Source organism: Pyrus communis, chromosome 7 (assembly GCF_041283825.1).
Source record: "Pyrus communis isolate YQ-2024b chromosome 7, ASM4128382v1, whole genome shotgun sequence".
Taxonomy (NCBI): Eukaryota; Viridiplantae; Streptophyta; class Magnoliopsida; order Rosales; family Rosaceae; genus Pyrus; species Pyrus communis.
The window spans coordinates 11,159,202-11,173,324 of record NC_142571.1 but is presented as its reverse complement, the minus strand read 5'-3'; the positions used below and the strand labels follow the sequence as shown (position 1 = coordinate 11,173,324).

At 36.2% G+C, this 14,123-nt stretch overlaps 2 protein-coding genes across 2 annotated transcripts; both read left to right on the top strand.

The window, feature by feature from the left end:
- Window positions 1–2,311: 2,311 nt before the first annotated feature.
- LOC137733873 (small ribosomal subunit protein uS15) lies at window positions 2,312–4,984 on the top strand. The gene is made up of 5 exons (XM_068473075.2): window positions 2,312–2,470; window positions 2,576–2,648; window positions 3,551–3,689; window positions 3,785–3,971; window positions 4,762–4,984. Exons 1-5 carry the CDS (start codon window positions 2,448–2,450, stop codon window positions 4,793–4,795), a joined length of 456 nt encoding a protein of 151 aa, XP_068329176.1. The 5' UTR covers window positions 2,312–2,447; the 3' UTR covers window positions 4,796–4,984.
- Window positions 4,985–8,587: 3,603 nt separating this feature from the next.
- LOC137735245 (uncharacterized) lies at window positions 8,588–13,687 on the top strand. The gene is made up of 8 exons (XM_068474656.2): window positions 8,588–9,619; window positions 9,892–10,008; window positions 10,138–10,285; window positions 10,374–10,463; window positions 12,292–12,346; window positions 12,483–12,605; window positions 13,184–13,240; window positions 13,362–13,687. The coding sequence occupies exons 1-8, from the start codon at window positions 9,453–9,455 to the stop codon at window positions 13,493–13,495; spliced, it is 891 nt and encodes a 296-aa protein (XP_068330757.2). The 5' UTR covers window positions 8,588–9,452; the 3' UTR covers window positions 13,496–13,687.
- Window positions 13,688–14,123: the final 436 nt, after the last annotated feature.

Genomic DNA, 14,123 nt, shown 5'->3' with positions numbered 1-14,123 from the left:
GTATATAGTGCGGTCAACTTTCATTAGATACTATTTGTGTTTAATTTGAAATTAAAAATTTTGAAATAATTTATAACCACACAATATATAATAAACGAATAGAATGTGAAAATCTCTAAAATTCTTCGAATGGAATCCAATTACAATTTATGAGCACCACTGATAATTGCAACTACCCAACTAGATAATGCTTTTCACCACAAATTAGGAAAAAAGTAAAAAAAAAAAAAAATCAATTGTAATTAAAGAATGAGGATCTTCTCTATATCCTCTTTGTTAGATCTCAAAGATTCTCCAATCACATATCGATTACTAGAGCTGGCTCATGATCAATCCATAGCTTTTCCTAGGCCACCTACTTCAATCGTAGGCTAACGTAAAATATCCCAATACTATGAAAGTAGATGCACATCAACCCTTTGAGCTTTCCTAAATTTAATTGACTCTGGTTAATCTATACCTAATACTCTGGATCAGAAATCAATATCTATACATAGAAGTAAAGGTTTAACTTGTCTATCTATCAATTACAACTAACAGTATTCGCACTATATATATGGTGTAAATTTGCGTATATAATAGAAGAGTAAGATTTTTTTTCACGATTATATTGAGGCAACAAATAACCTATAATTTTTGTATTTGTCTAACAAACGAAAATGATTAATTGACATACATAGAATGGTTTGATTCTCTTCCACAACAAATCATGTACCAAGTCACATGCAGGCAGGGTCGGGTAATTTAACAACATTTTTAGCGTTAGGGAAGATTTTGATCATATTATTATATCTCGAAAGTGACAAAATATTGAAATAGTAGTGATCTCTGCTCATTCATGTTCATACAGTAAACATGCAAAAGGAAGAATAAGACGTGCGCACTTAGGAAAGATTTATTTTATTTTATTTTATTTTGGAAACTAGGGAAGATTTTGATCAAATAAAATCTTTAAAGTCACAAAAGATTGAAAGATGTTTTGAGGCCTTTTTTTTTAAGTAAGACAATAACGTTAATGAGTTAGATAGTTAATTATTAGGTAGTGGAGTATCGGCGAGCATCGAACTCGCACAATTGTGCACAGACAAGATTGCTTTCCGCATTGTAGTAAAGTGTCATATGCAAATCTTGAAGCCTTTCTAATTTGGTACCTAAATTTAACATCCAATTTCATAAATATTATTTTTTATAAAATTTTTCAACAAGAACAGAAAATCCATTTAAATAGACTAAAATACTCTCAAAATTAAAACCAAATAAACATAAACTAAAGAACTCTAGGTTAGCCAAGAACCAAGAACCATAAGCAATAAGATATGCACAGCCCTCAACCACATCATTGTTCCCAACTTCCTTGTCATACCCACCACCAACAAAAATTGTTGCCAACAATGAAGTTACCATTAAAAGCCTTTCTCATGGGTACAAGACCGTGAGAGCAGTCACTCTTTTTCTCCAACTATCTTCATCCTTGGCTCAACCATATGGCAGTACAAGATCCATATTTGTTCAATGAATTGGCCAGATAAAGGCCCAACGCTTTCGACGCGGCATCCTGAGCAATAGAGCTTCAACACTAGCAGTAATAATGGGGATAGATCTTGTGGCAAGAGGTAAGAGTAAGAAGATGAAGTGCATTACACCCAGGTCCGATGATATTTATCTCAAGCTTCTCGCCCAGCTATATTGTTTTCTTGTCCAGAGGACTAGAAGCAAGTTGAATGCAGTCATTCTTAAATGCTTGTTCATGAGGAAAGTCAACAAGGCACCACTTTCTCTCTTGAGGTTGATTAAGTATATGCAAGGAAAGGACAACAAGATTGCTGTGGTTGTGGGGACTGTCACCAACGACATTAGGGTTTATGAAGTTCCATAATTGAGGTTACAACACTGAGGTCCTAAGAATTCTCGTGAAGCAGTGAAGCACTTCTATGTAGATGGTTTTGCATTTTGAGGGTATTTAGGTCTATTCATGAGAGTTTTTGCTATATTTGAAAGCTTTTATAAAAAGTAATATTCATGAAATTGAATGTTAAATTTTGGCTATTAATGATAAATGCTCAACTTTAATGGTGAAATAATAATTTTTATAATAAAAAATATTACGAAAAAGATTGTGTTCAAAGCTCTGACGTGTTTGCCAAATGTTTATTGTCTTATGTTGGCCCAAGGGCCCAACAAATAGAATCACAACGAAAGTAAGCCCAATGATTTACTATAGTTAGCCCACGGGCCGATGTAATACGGTTAGGTCGTAAACACCAATAAAGAAAACCCAAGGACTGAACAACAATAAACAAAAAGTCTTATAAACCCTAGCCACCTCCTTGCTTTATATTCGTTGTTAGAGTCCAAATTAGGGTTTCTGGTCGACCAACAGAAAGAGAGTGAGGGAGCGGCAGAGCTAAAGTCACCAGAAGCGGCACAGACTCTACAAGCCGGCAATCATGGGGCGTATGCACAGCAGAGGGTTCGTTCTCTTCTTATTTTCTGAACAAAGCTCCGTGAGCCGTCGATATAACTGGGCTTTGATCCGTTTTTCTTGGTGGTTTTTGTGTTTTGTGGTGTTTTGCAGAAAGGGTATTTCAGCTTCAGCTTTGCCGTACAAGAGGACCCCACCTAGCTGGTTGAAGATCTCAACCCAGGATGTGAGAAAACCCCGACTCTTTAACTCTTGAATGAATTTGAGTTGTTTTGGGTTTTGTTTGGTTGATGAGAAAATGGGTTGCGTTTAGATTTGTTTGGCTGATGAGAAAATGGGTTGCGTTTAGATTTGTTTGGCTGATGAGAAAATGGACTAAAGTTTGAATAGTTAGCTCAATTTTGTTCCCCATTGTTGGAAAATCTATGTTTATACCCAATTCGTCTTTGATTGTAAAAGATGTAAAATGAGTTTATGATTTCATTTATGGGTATTTTTTTAATATTAATTTTGGCAACCAGGCAGTACTAAATTGGTTAATCTGTTTTTCTATGTTCTGTTTCTGTTGATTGATTGATGAAGAAGTGTAGTGAGAAAAAATAGATTTTGATATCTTAATGTTGGTCTATAGAAAAAGCTAAACAATTTTTATTGTTAACTAGTGTATACCTCTGTTTAGCCGACCTCACTTAGTGGGATAAAGCTTTGTTGTTGTTGTAGTATATACTTTTGTTATAGTCTGCTACTGCATTGTGATGTAGATAACTCATGTCATCTGTGTTTATGTATCACTTATCTAACATTGAGAACCGTAGTAACTGTTCCCTTTGTTTGGTTGTAGTTCCATGTTTTTTTCAATTGTATAGTAATCTTCGAGTGTATTTTCTGTCCATGGTCACTTAATCAATTTTGTTTGGCCTCTTAATACACAATAAACGGTGACACAACTCTGTGTCTGCTATGAGCCTTTTCCCATTTAATCTGCGTTGGCTCAATAGAAATTTGGTTATTTTTTGAACTACTGATTGTTCAAGGGGAATAATTTCTTACTGCAGTAGACCTAAAACTTAAATTTGTGTCTTGTGCATTTTGGCTTAATTGCTTATCTGGTGATTTTTTGCCTTTTAGGTTGAGGAGAACATCTGCAAGTTTGCGAAAAAGGGTCTGACACCCTCTCAAATTGGCGTTATTCTTCGTGATTCTCACGGTATTGCTCAGGTGAAGAGTGTCACTGGAAGCAAGATCTTGCGTATTCTGAAGGCTCATGGTGCGTATCTTGAATTTATTTTCATAATAACATCTATTTTTTTTTGGAAAGAAATTTTGAAAATGATATCTTATATTTTCTTTTGGTGTGGGTAGGTCTTGCTCCTGAAATTCCTGAGGATCTTTACCACCTGATCAAGAAGGCTGTTTCAATCAGGAAGCATTTGGAGAGGAATAGGAAGGACAAGGATTCTAAATTTAGACTGATTCTGGTTGAGAGCAGAATCCATCGCCTTGCTCGTTACTACAAGAAGACAAAGAAGCTTCCACCAGTCTGGAAGTAGTAAGTACTTTTGCCTTTGTCACAGAAAATTTAAGTAATCACAGGTTTCAGTAATCTTTGCACGGTAAGGTAAGGCTGCTCCTTTGTGACCGAAAGGTCACGGGTTAGAGTCATGGAAACAACCTCTTTGCAAAGCAAGGGTAAGCTGCGTATATTAGATGTTCCTTCCAAAACCGCCCCAACCCCCCCCCCGCGCCCAAAAAAAAAAAAAAAAAGCCGCAGGACTCTCACAAAGCGGGGAGCCTTGTGGGGTTGGGGTTGCCCCTTCTAGGATTTAGTAATCTCGCTTGAAGATGCGTACATGGTTCATTGCACTCAAACACTTCAAATAATTATCAGAGTAGTTGAGTTTGGAAGAAGTTTAATAGGGGGTAGTGCTTGTTGAATCTTACTAGTTCCCATTGACTTAGCTCTCTTGAACAAATTGTGTGTTGTATTGCATATAGTTAATTCGTTCTCTGCGTTTCCTACATATTCAAAATTGGAATAACTTTTTATACGTGGGAATCTAATATTGGTACCCATGATGAATGAAATTTGTGAGTCATGTCAAATAGCAGTGTTTTGGTTTTCCTCCTAGTTCATATTTATGCTTGTTATAGCGTGGCATATGTCATTGTTAGGCTTAAGCGGACCTTTCTATGAAATCGTTTTCGTTTCCTGACTTCTCTACCATAGGTTTAATCCCAACTGTCATTTCTTATGCTTTTAGCGTTGCCTGAACATGTCTTCAGCAATGAAATTGTAGTGGCTACCTTGAATGCTTATTTCTTTCTTCTCTTGTTTGCAGCGAATCTACCACCGCCAGCACTCTCGTGGCTTAGGAAGGACGTGATTGGCAACAGTTTTCGGTGCTTCTCTTTATGTACTTTTAGGAGAGTAGTACTTGAGTTTTAATGTCTTATTTTCTTTTATTTGCTTCAAGTTGGGTAACTTAATATCTTGTGGAACACTCGTTCGTTGTTGATGCGCCTTTTGGATATTATGTCAAACTATTTAGGACTTGTTTGGTACTCTACTTGAATCTAACTTTTTAAACTCAAAATTAATTTTCAAGTTTTAGGCCTTAAAAACTTATTTGGTAGGATTATTTTAAAAAACTAAACTCAAGACTAATTCAAAAATGTAATCTATGATCTAAAAACATAAAAATTGAGTTTTTAAACTCAAATTCACTCCTTTCTTTTCTCTTATTTCTCTCCTCACTCCAAATCTTTCTCTTTTCTTCTTCCTCTCTCCTGTTTTATTTTTTTTATTTACTTTTTTACGTCTCTTCCAATCCATTTTATTTTCATTATTTCGGTTCTTACTTTCACTTATTTCTTTCTATCTTGTTCGATCCTCTCTTCTTTCTTCTTCCTTTAATCATCTCTTATTTTATTTCCTCCTCTCTCCTCATTCTTCCTCTTCTACGATTTCTTTTTAGATATTTTTATCTAGTTTAAATCGTAAGATTTAAAAATTTTAAATTACAAACCAATAAATTTTTGAGTTTTAAAGAAAATTATTTTCAAGAAATATTCTGAAGAAATGTTTTGAGAAATGATAATTTTTTTTAAATAGGATATCAAATAGGCTTTTAAGTTTTCCCTTTATTTATGTGCATTTTTGTTTGGGAGTTTTAACAAAAAGTCTACAGTACTGTTCATTTTAACGAAAAATCACATTTTTACACTAAAAAGTCAATTCTGCTATTATTTATTTTATCCTTTATTTTTGTCTTTATCATTAAAACTTAAAATTTTCAAGCATTTTTCATTAGCTTTCATTTTTTGTTTAGGGCATGCTGGCCGTCACGAGATCAGGGCATGCTGGCCGTCACGAGGGAGTGACGTAACCATGTGCACAGTATGGAAACTAAGAAATAATAATAAAAGTATGAATAAATAAAAACCTAGCTATACACAAGGTAAATGACAAACATGTGCAAGCGTAAGTGTGAAAAATAATGTTCAGAGCACGGAAGATCTAGTGCAGTTCGGGAAAAACAACACTAAATAAACACATCCAAAGGTAGTCCTACACTGGTGATAATCTGTCAGATAAGCCGAGAAATCCTCTGGGGAGCCATCAAAAGTGCTAGCCAAACTAGAACCTGGAGGGACGCAAAACAGAAAGCGTGAGTGGGCAAAAACAAAGTTTTTCAAAAATTATTTCATAAACAAAGTTTTAACCCCTCGCCGTAAAACCTGTATACTTCCCAGAAAATATAATATACACATAATATAGAAAACATACTCAAAAAATATGTCATGTCGTATGCCTCTGAATATAATGCAAGTACCTAGGTAATGTTAATCAAAGCCATGTAATCTGTCAGCTGGAGTCACCTAACGTGACCTGTATGGTTGAATCTAGAGCTTAAATCTCCAACTCACTAACTACACCTGCACACAAGTCGGAACCACCTAAAGTGGTCTGTACGACAGGACTGGGTGTAAATAAATACGCTCAAGTGGTACGATCACGTGAAGACTGGGCGAATAATCGCGGGTCACCTACGAGTCGGAATCACCTATAGTGGTCTGTACGACAAGACTGTGTACCTAACTTGGATTCAAGATGAACGTGTGGTGCGGGAGGTGAATATCACGTGAAGGACTATGCCCTACTCTGGGCGAGAGCACTAACACGGGGGGTGCAGGTTTTGAGCTTTCTATGCATCTCAATTTACTACTAAACATAAACATAATCCATAACATAAACATAAACATAATCTATAACTTACCTGACACTTACATGTGCGTCCACAACACCAAACATATGTATACATGCAACTAATAATGTATAATTAAACGGGCAAACATAATGCATGACATATAAACGTATAAACGTTTCATTTCACTTTCTGGGAAAAACACAAGTATATAGGTATATATGGAAAACCAAAAGCCCACTCACTGGTATGTAGAAGGGTCGTAACCCCCTTACCTCGAGTGACTGCGCTCGTCCTCTGGATAAGTCTCACCTATATGCGAAACAACTATAAAAACATTAATTTTAAAGCTCATAACCAACATTACGAAATAACTTCTCATACAATGCTCAAATGGGGTGTATGAATACACCAACGTGATCTACTCAACCTCACGAACATCCCCATATTTTTAAAATAATTTTCTGACAGGCACGGCCACACGCGCAGGCACATGCCTGGCACACTAACGGCGTCAGTTAATGCCGTTAGGAATATTTCGTTAAGTCTAACAGATTCCATTAACGCCGTTAGGAATATTCCGTCCAAACTGATGGAATATTCCGTCATCTTCTTCGGCCAAACTCCGACGCCGTCGTCGTCGTCGGAAAACCGGGAAAAATTCCAAACTTCGTATCTCACTCATTTTTCATCCAAATTTCAAAAAATTGGTACCAAAATGAAGCTTACAACAAGAGGAACAAATCCTTACCACTTTCAAGCACTAAAACTAACGAAATCTCGCTGGGAAAACTCCACCAAATCCGGCCAAACCTGCAGCTCACGATCCCGACGTCCAAAACCTTCAAACGAACCACCCCGAGCCTCCTAAGGACCTCATCAAGCTTCCTACAAGCTTGAAATTCCAAAAAACACAAGAATTAACGTGTGCATGAATAGTACCCCAATTTACACCTCGCAGGTTCGACGTGAAAATGAAGGTTCCCTTGCCTGAAATGGATATGGTTGAACTCCTAAGGACCTCACGAACACAAATATGTAGTTTGTTTCCTCGATCCGTGATGTTTTCGAGCACAATGGGTCTTGTCCGTACGTATGGTGAAGAGGAGAGAGAGAAAGAGAGAGAGAGAGAGAGAGAAAGAGAGAGAGAGAGAGAGATAGATACGGGACATGGCAAAGAGAGAGGAATGAGTGTGGGTGTGTGTGTGGTCCAAAATCAACCAACCAAATTCCAAAAACGACCACACCATGAAACAACCATACTAGGGGCAAAACCGTCATTTCACCCCTACTGTACGAAAAGTCCAGGACGGGCTGTCACAGAGCACCCCTAATTTCTATAACCCAATTCTTTTTAAAAATAATTTTACGCACTCCTTTTATATCTTCACGGTTCACACCCCTTCAGTTTTGGCCATATGATTTAATTAGTCAAACATAAAGAACGGATAAAATTCTACAAAGGGGTGTGATAAGTTATTAAGAGTATCAATTTTCTTTCCACATTTAGTGCGTGTTTAGTAATCTGAAATCAATCTAAGAGGAATTAAATTAATGAGGAATTTGATTGAAGAGGAATTGAAATAAAATGGAATCAGAATCAGATTTCTATTGAAGATGTTTACTAAATTGTTTGGAATCAGGTTGAGAATGATGCAGATTCCATAATAGCTGTTTATTAATTTACTTGAATCGGAATGAAAAACAATTTGATTACTAAAATACCCTTGTACATAAACAAAATTTTAATTTTATTCAATTATTTTGTATATATAAAACTAATACAATTATTTGCCCTAAAAATTAAGAAATATTTATTAATTAAACTACTCAAACTTGTGTGCTGCATATGATTTGATTTTTATGATTTGGTTTTGACTTTACGATTTTATGAAGAAAGAGAACAAAAATGTAAACAGCTGACATGATAGTAGAAGTTTCAGTTTGAATAAGAAAAATGAAATTAGTAATACTTAATTTTGCAGTGGTTTAACACAATCCAACTACAAGGAACTAAGTGTTTTATATGAAAAGTACAAAAACAAAGTGGTTTGGATGCCGCTTTGCATACATTCGATGGCTTTGCATATTGTGCAATATACATGTATCTTGCAATATTTTGGATTGGTTTTTTTGACGTAGTTTTGAATAGATGAATATTATTTCAAAAAACTGATATATGAACATAGAAAAGTCTGTATCTGCCAGTAGTGCTAGAGTAAAAAAATATATCATAGATAAGCATATATGTGTTCAAATATTAACAAGTTCAAAAAAAAAAAAAAAAAAAAACTGTTCCGTTCCGTCCCACGCATAAACATTGTACCAAACAACAGACAAAACAGGGGTAGGTTAGTCATTTAATCTTTTGGTTCCGTGCCGTCATGCGCTTACCAAACGTAGAACGGAACAACCTTTCCCGTTCCGTCCTGCGCGTACCAAATGGAACCTCCATTCCGTCCTATCCCGTCCCGTTCCGTTTCATCCCATCTGCGTATCAAATGGTACCTAAGGGAAGAGGAGTTTGGTTGCACAATAGTCAACCTAATTTGGTATCGAATTTGCCATTTACGAGATTCGAACGTAAGACTTCTTATTCCAAATAAAGAGAAATACCACTAAAAAGTAAGAATGAGTGACATGAATTTGAATCTCACTTGTAAAGGGGTCGTGGATTCAACCATTATTATGGAATTCCAATTAGAAAGAAAAAAAAGCCCATGTAAAAACCCGAACCGATTAAAGTGAGCATTCTGGTCTCCCTCTCCTTCCTCATCATTTCATCTCTCTCAGATTCCGGGGCTTTGCAAGGTCTCGAGACATTCATGTGGTCGTCTGTTACCCACGGTAACATTGGAGTTCTACGCTACTACCGTGTTCTCGTTCCACGTAGCCCTAAATCTCCTCCTCCTCTTCCCCTTCCCAGCTTTCCTGCTCTGGTTTTCATGGACAACAACAATCGCAACGTCAGCAGCAGCAGTACCTCCAGAAGGTAGTTTCTTCCCCCTCCCATTTCCTCTCCTATCCTGTTTGGTTGCTGAGAAAATCAGGGAACGAGTTCCAATTTAAAAAAAAAAAAAAACAGAATTGTGACTTTCCATTGTTTTCTGAGAAATTTATTCAACTTTTGAATTGTTTCAATCAATTGACGATTTATTGAACTTTTTTTTTTTTTTTTCATTTAATGGTAGAGGAATAATACTGGATTTTTTTTCTTACATATAACAATACTGTGAAATTCTGATTGTATATTTTTGTGGGCAGTGGAGGAGGAGGAAGACATTGGGAGGTGAAAAATGATAGAGAACGATCGAGGGGCCGCGGTGGCGGCGGAGGTGGTGGCGCTGGAAAAGATAAAATTGATGCACTTGGTAGATTATTGTAAGTACTGCACTACCCACTTAGTCTCTGTTTCTTTGTTTTGTTTGTATATAAATGTTAATTATTGGTAGAGTAATGCAGCTTAATGGCATAGTTTATTAAAACTTAGCCTCTCTGGTAATTTTCTAGGACGCGTATATTGCGCCATATGGCGGGTGAGTTGAGTTTGAATATGCGAAGCAATGGATATGTGAAGGTTAATGATCTGTTAAAGCTGAACATAAGGACATTTGCTAATATTCCATTGAGATCACATACTGTTGATGAGATTAAGGAGGTTAGTGAGCAGTTCTTGATAGTCCTTTATTTGTCACATGAACTTACTACCTAAGAAGCATGTTTAATTATATGATACTTCTTGTTAGGCTGTCAGAAAGGATAATAAGCAGCGCTTCGGCCTCTTAGAAGAAAATGGGGAACTTTTGATACGTGCAAACCAAGGCCACACAACAAAGGTAATTTATCTTGAATATCAGTTTTGAGTCATTTCATGGAGATACGAGACCTTTTGTGAAGTGCTTGAATGGGGAACTGTTTTTCTTGGATTACTATTTTACTGCTTTAGTCACACGCTATCCTAGTAGTTTTTGTCTGTATAATCTTGTGAAGTCATCACAAGGTATTAACTAGTTTCTCTTTGCATAATCTAGTGAAAGCACAGTCAGGTCAGAGTCTTTCTGTAAGTGGAATCTTTGTTAAGACTTGAAAATTTGTCGACGCTGGAGAATTGTTTTCTTACACTTGCCTGGATAACCTTTCACTATTGTTCTTGAGCTCTGAGTTTCAGATCATTATGTAGATACTTATCGAATGCTTAACAAATCAGAATTTAGGGGGTTGTAGTCAATTTGGATTTCAGAGGATTTTAATGGATATTTTTTAGTGATAGATTTCAAAGGATTTTAATAGACTTTATAGTTCTCTATGGATTTTAGAAGATTTATATGGATTTTCATTATGATTTTTGTGGAATTGTATGGATTTCTTAGGATTTTGAAAAAATTGAAAATCACATGCAGAGCCGTTGGATCATTTTTAATGAAATCATGCGGCTGTGACTCAAACAACTCCAATGTTCCAATGTGTGTTCAGTTATGGGTCTCCCTCTGTCTAACCTTCCTTCATTCAGTCTAGCAGACCGACCACAAGCTGCAAGCCGCAAACATATTCACCATGGTAGTTCCATTCCCTTTCAATCCCATGCTCACTATTTTCCTAAACTTCAATGCACACTCTAGCTTCCTGCCCTTCCAGTACCCACCAAGCATAACATCAGAAACCACATTTCATTAATTTCCGGCAAGCTCCACTTCCCCACAACAATAATACATATGAATCAACAAGTTCTGCACATGCAGCACAGAGTTCACCCCAAAACTAGAAAGTACAGCTATTGGGAACAAAGCTCAGCCCAGCGCCGAACTCACTGAGCTTGTGCAAGTTATGTGAGTTTGGGGTAGTGGAGTTTAGATAATTTTTGGCGATTTGAGGTGATTTTCCATTGAAAATCGGTTTCGTGCAAGGAGCACATGGGATAAAAAAACTGATTGCAGCGATATATTAAAAAAATATTGAACCATCGGATCTCAGGTTGGGCAAAAAATGGAGGAAGACTCTTCCTCTTCTGAGAAAAGAGAGAACTTGCCAGAACCATCTGTTTACAGGTAGAATTTGAAAAAAAAAAATAATCCATGATAGATGAGAATGAAGATGATGTATTTGAAGTCGAAGAGGACGATGGGATGTGTTCTGAAGAGGAAGGTATAGATGAAGATGAAGGGGTTGGGAGGTTCTTTTCTGTTTGAGGGCGTGAAAAGAAATCAGATGGGGGATGGTAGGATTCTTGGTAGCATTTGGTATATATACTATCCACCTTCAAATCCATCAAAATCCCTCTCCCATTCAAATCCTATCAAATCTTTTGCATTCTCACTAACTCTGGATTTAGATGTATTCTTTAAAATCTTAATTGACTACCCTTGGATTTGGATGTATTCTTTAAAATCCTCTTAAATCCTACTTTGACTACACCATGATTTCTAAATCTTTTAAAATCCTCTTTTAAAACTGTAATTGACTACACCCTGATTTTAAAGTCTATCAAAATCCTATCAAATCCTATTTTGACTACACCCCCCCGCCTTAGTTCTCCAATTTATTTGTGATGTGCAAGCATTATGTTTACCATTTTTATTTTTTCGTTATGCGTTTTTGGATTGAGCATCCATCTATACTTGGCTTTAACATTATATATTAATATCTACTCTCTGTGTATATTGGCAGATAGTTGAATCTGAAAGATTGTTAACGCCAATCATTTCATCCGAAGAAGTTCCAGGTTCATCTTTTAGTCTGCAATCTTATTGTATTCTTAGCACATAATTTCTCTGTCCAGAATGAAGAGTTGTTTGTGTTTCTATGGAAATTGTACCTTTTTGTTTGCTTCACTGTTTTTCTTTCCCCTTGATATGCAGTTTGCGTGCATGGGACCTATAGGAGGAATTTGGAATCGATATTAAGGTCCGGTCTAAAAAGCATGAAAAGATTACATGTTCACTTCTCACGTGGCTTGCCGACAGATGGGCAAGTGATTAGCGGTAATGTGTTTGATTAGGAATATTTAAATATGTACATGAACCTGTGATGATGAATCCTTTTTATTTCTAATCACATTAACACACGTCCGGAGAGGGCCATTTGTGGACCCAATTGCTAATCATCTGTGCAATTTCTAGTAGGCCCGAATTTGCTTTTTATGTCTTTTGCATATTTTTCCATTTTGAAAGGATCAAAATTGTCTCATAATTCATCAACTCTATAGCGAGTTGCATACAAGTCTGCATTACTGAGGGAGCTAGTGAAGTAATACCGTTCATAGGTGAACCTATTGTTTATCTGTTACCCTTTGAGCCTAACCTTGAGGCATTTGGCATTCTGAGGTCACCGATTGTTTCAGGATTCTAGACTTCTTGAAAGTTTTTGGGTATAGTATTGTTTACTGGGGTACGACTTGTACTGACTTAGTAATTCTCTCTTTGAAGTGGTAATAACTATCATGACTTAGTGAGCTATAGTGACAATGATTGTGAAGATATGGATAAGCTATTCATTTGAATCCACGACACGGACATTATCCATCTTACTTTGATAACTTATTTTCTTTGCATTCTTTTAGGTATGAGACGCGATGTTAATGTTTTGATCTATGTCGATGTTAAAAAAGCTTTGGAAGGTATAGTTCGCAAACCTTTCATTATCAAATGCCCGAGCGCGTTTTATTCTTTATCATGGCATTGCAGGGAGTATCCAGGACTTCTTTTGCCTAATTTCTTTCTTTTTAATCTTTATTGCAGAGGGAATGAAGTTTTACATTTCAGAGAACAAGGTGATCTTGACCGAAGGTTTCGATGGTGTTGTTCCAGTCAAGTACTTTGAGAAAATAGAATCATGGCCCGATAGAACGCCAATACCTTTCAGAAGAATCTGAACCTAAATCGGTTGGGGTGCAATTTTGAACCTATATCTGTTGGGGTGCAGTCATTCCATTTCTCCGTTTAATTTCTGTCCCATTTTTTGAACCTATATCTGTTGGGGATACAACACTTCTCTTTTTTGCAAGACATGTTAAGCCGGTCGTATCCTTGTATAAATGGAAATCAAGTTGATGTCTTTGTGTCCAGATTGCTAGTTCTAGGAGTCTACTTTTCGTATCTATACTACGTATTAATACGAACTCTGTTTTTCAGTCAAAACTCTAGAAAATTATGATTCTAACCCTCTCATAAAAAATGAACAAAAATAAAATACATGGGCAATTAGTAAATTACATACGACACAAACTTTGTTAATTTTTTTACACAAATCTAACGGCCAGGTTTTCATAACACCCTATTTAAAAATTAAAAGTTAAATAAAAAAATTAAGAAGGTTCTTTTTAACCTGCGTCTCTTACTTCAAACCCCTCCCTTTCTTCCGAGTTCCACGCTCAATTTTATTTCGTTTAGAAAAAACAGTTATTATTTATTTTTATTTTTTAAAGTGACAAATATTTTCAGAACAAATAATAGACAAATTTTATTACACATATAACGTGTGGGCATATGACTGGTGTATCT

Excerpts from the sequence above, each read along its gene's own strand:
- LOC137733873 (XM_068473075.2), top strand. The coding sequence starts at position 2,448 with ATGGGGCGTATGCACAGCAGAGG. Across the intron at positions 2,471-2,575 it reads GGGCGTATGCACAGCAGAGG|AAAGGGTATTTCAGCTTCAG; the intron begins GTTCGTTCTCTT and ends GGTGTTTTGCAG. Across the intron at positions 3,690-3,784 it reads GCGTATTCTGAAGGCTCATG|GTCTTGCTCCTGAAATTCCT; the intron begins GTGCGTATCTTG and ends TGGTGTGGGTAG.
- LOC137735245 (XM_068474656.2), top strand. The coding sequence starts at position 9,453 with ATGTGGTCGTCTGTTACCCACGGTAACATTGGAGTTCTACGCTACTAC. Across the intron at positions 10,464-12,291 it reads ACCAAGGCCACACAACAAAG|ATAGTTGAATCTGAAAGATT; the intron begins GTAATTTATCTT and ends GTATATTGGCAG. Across the intron at positions 12,606-13,183 it reads AGATGGGCAAGTGATTAGCG|GTATGAGACGCGATGTTAAT; the intron begins GTAATGTGTTTG and ends GCATTCTTTTAG.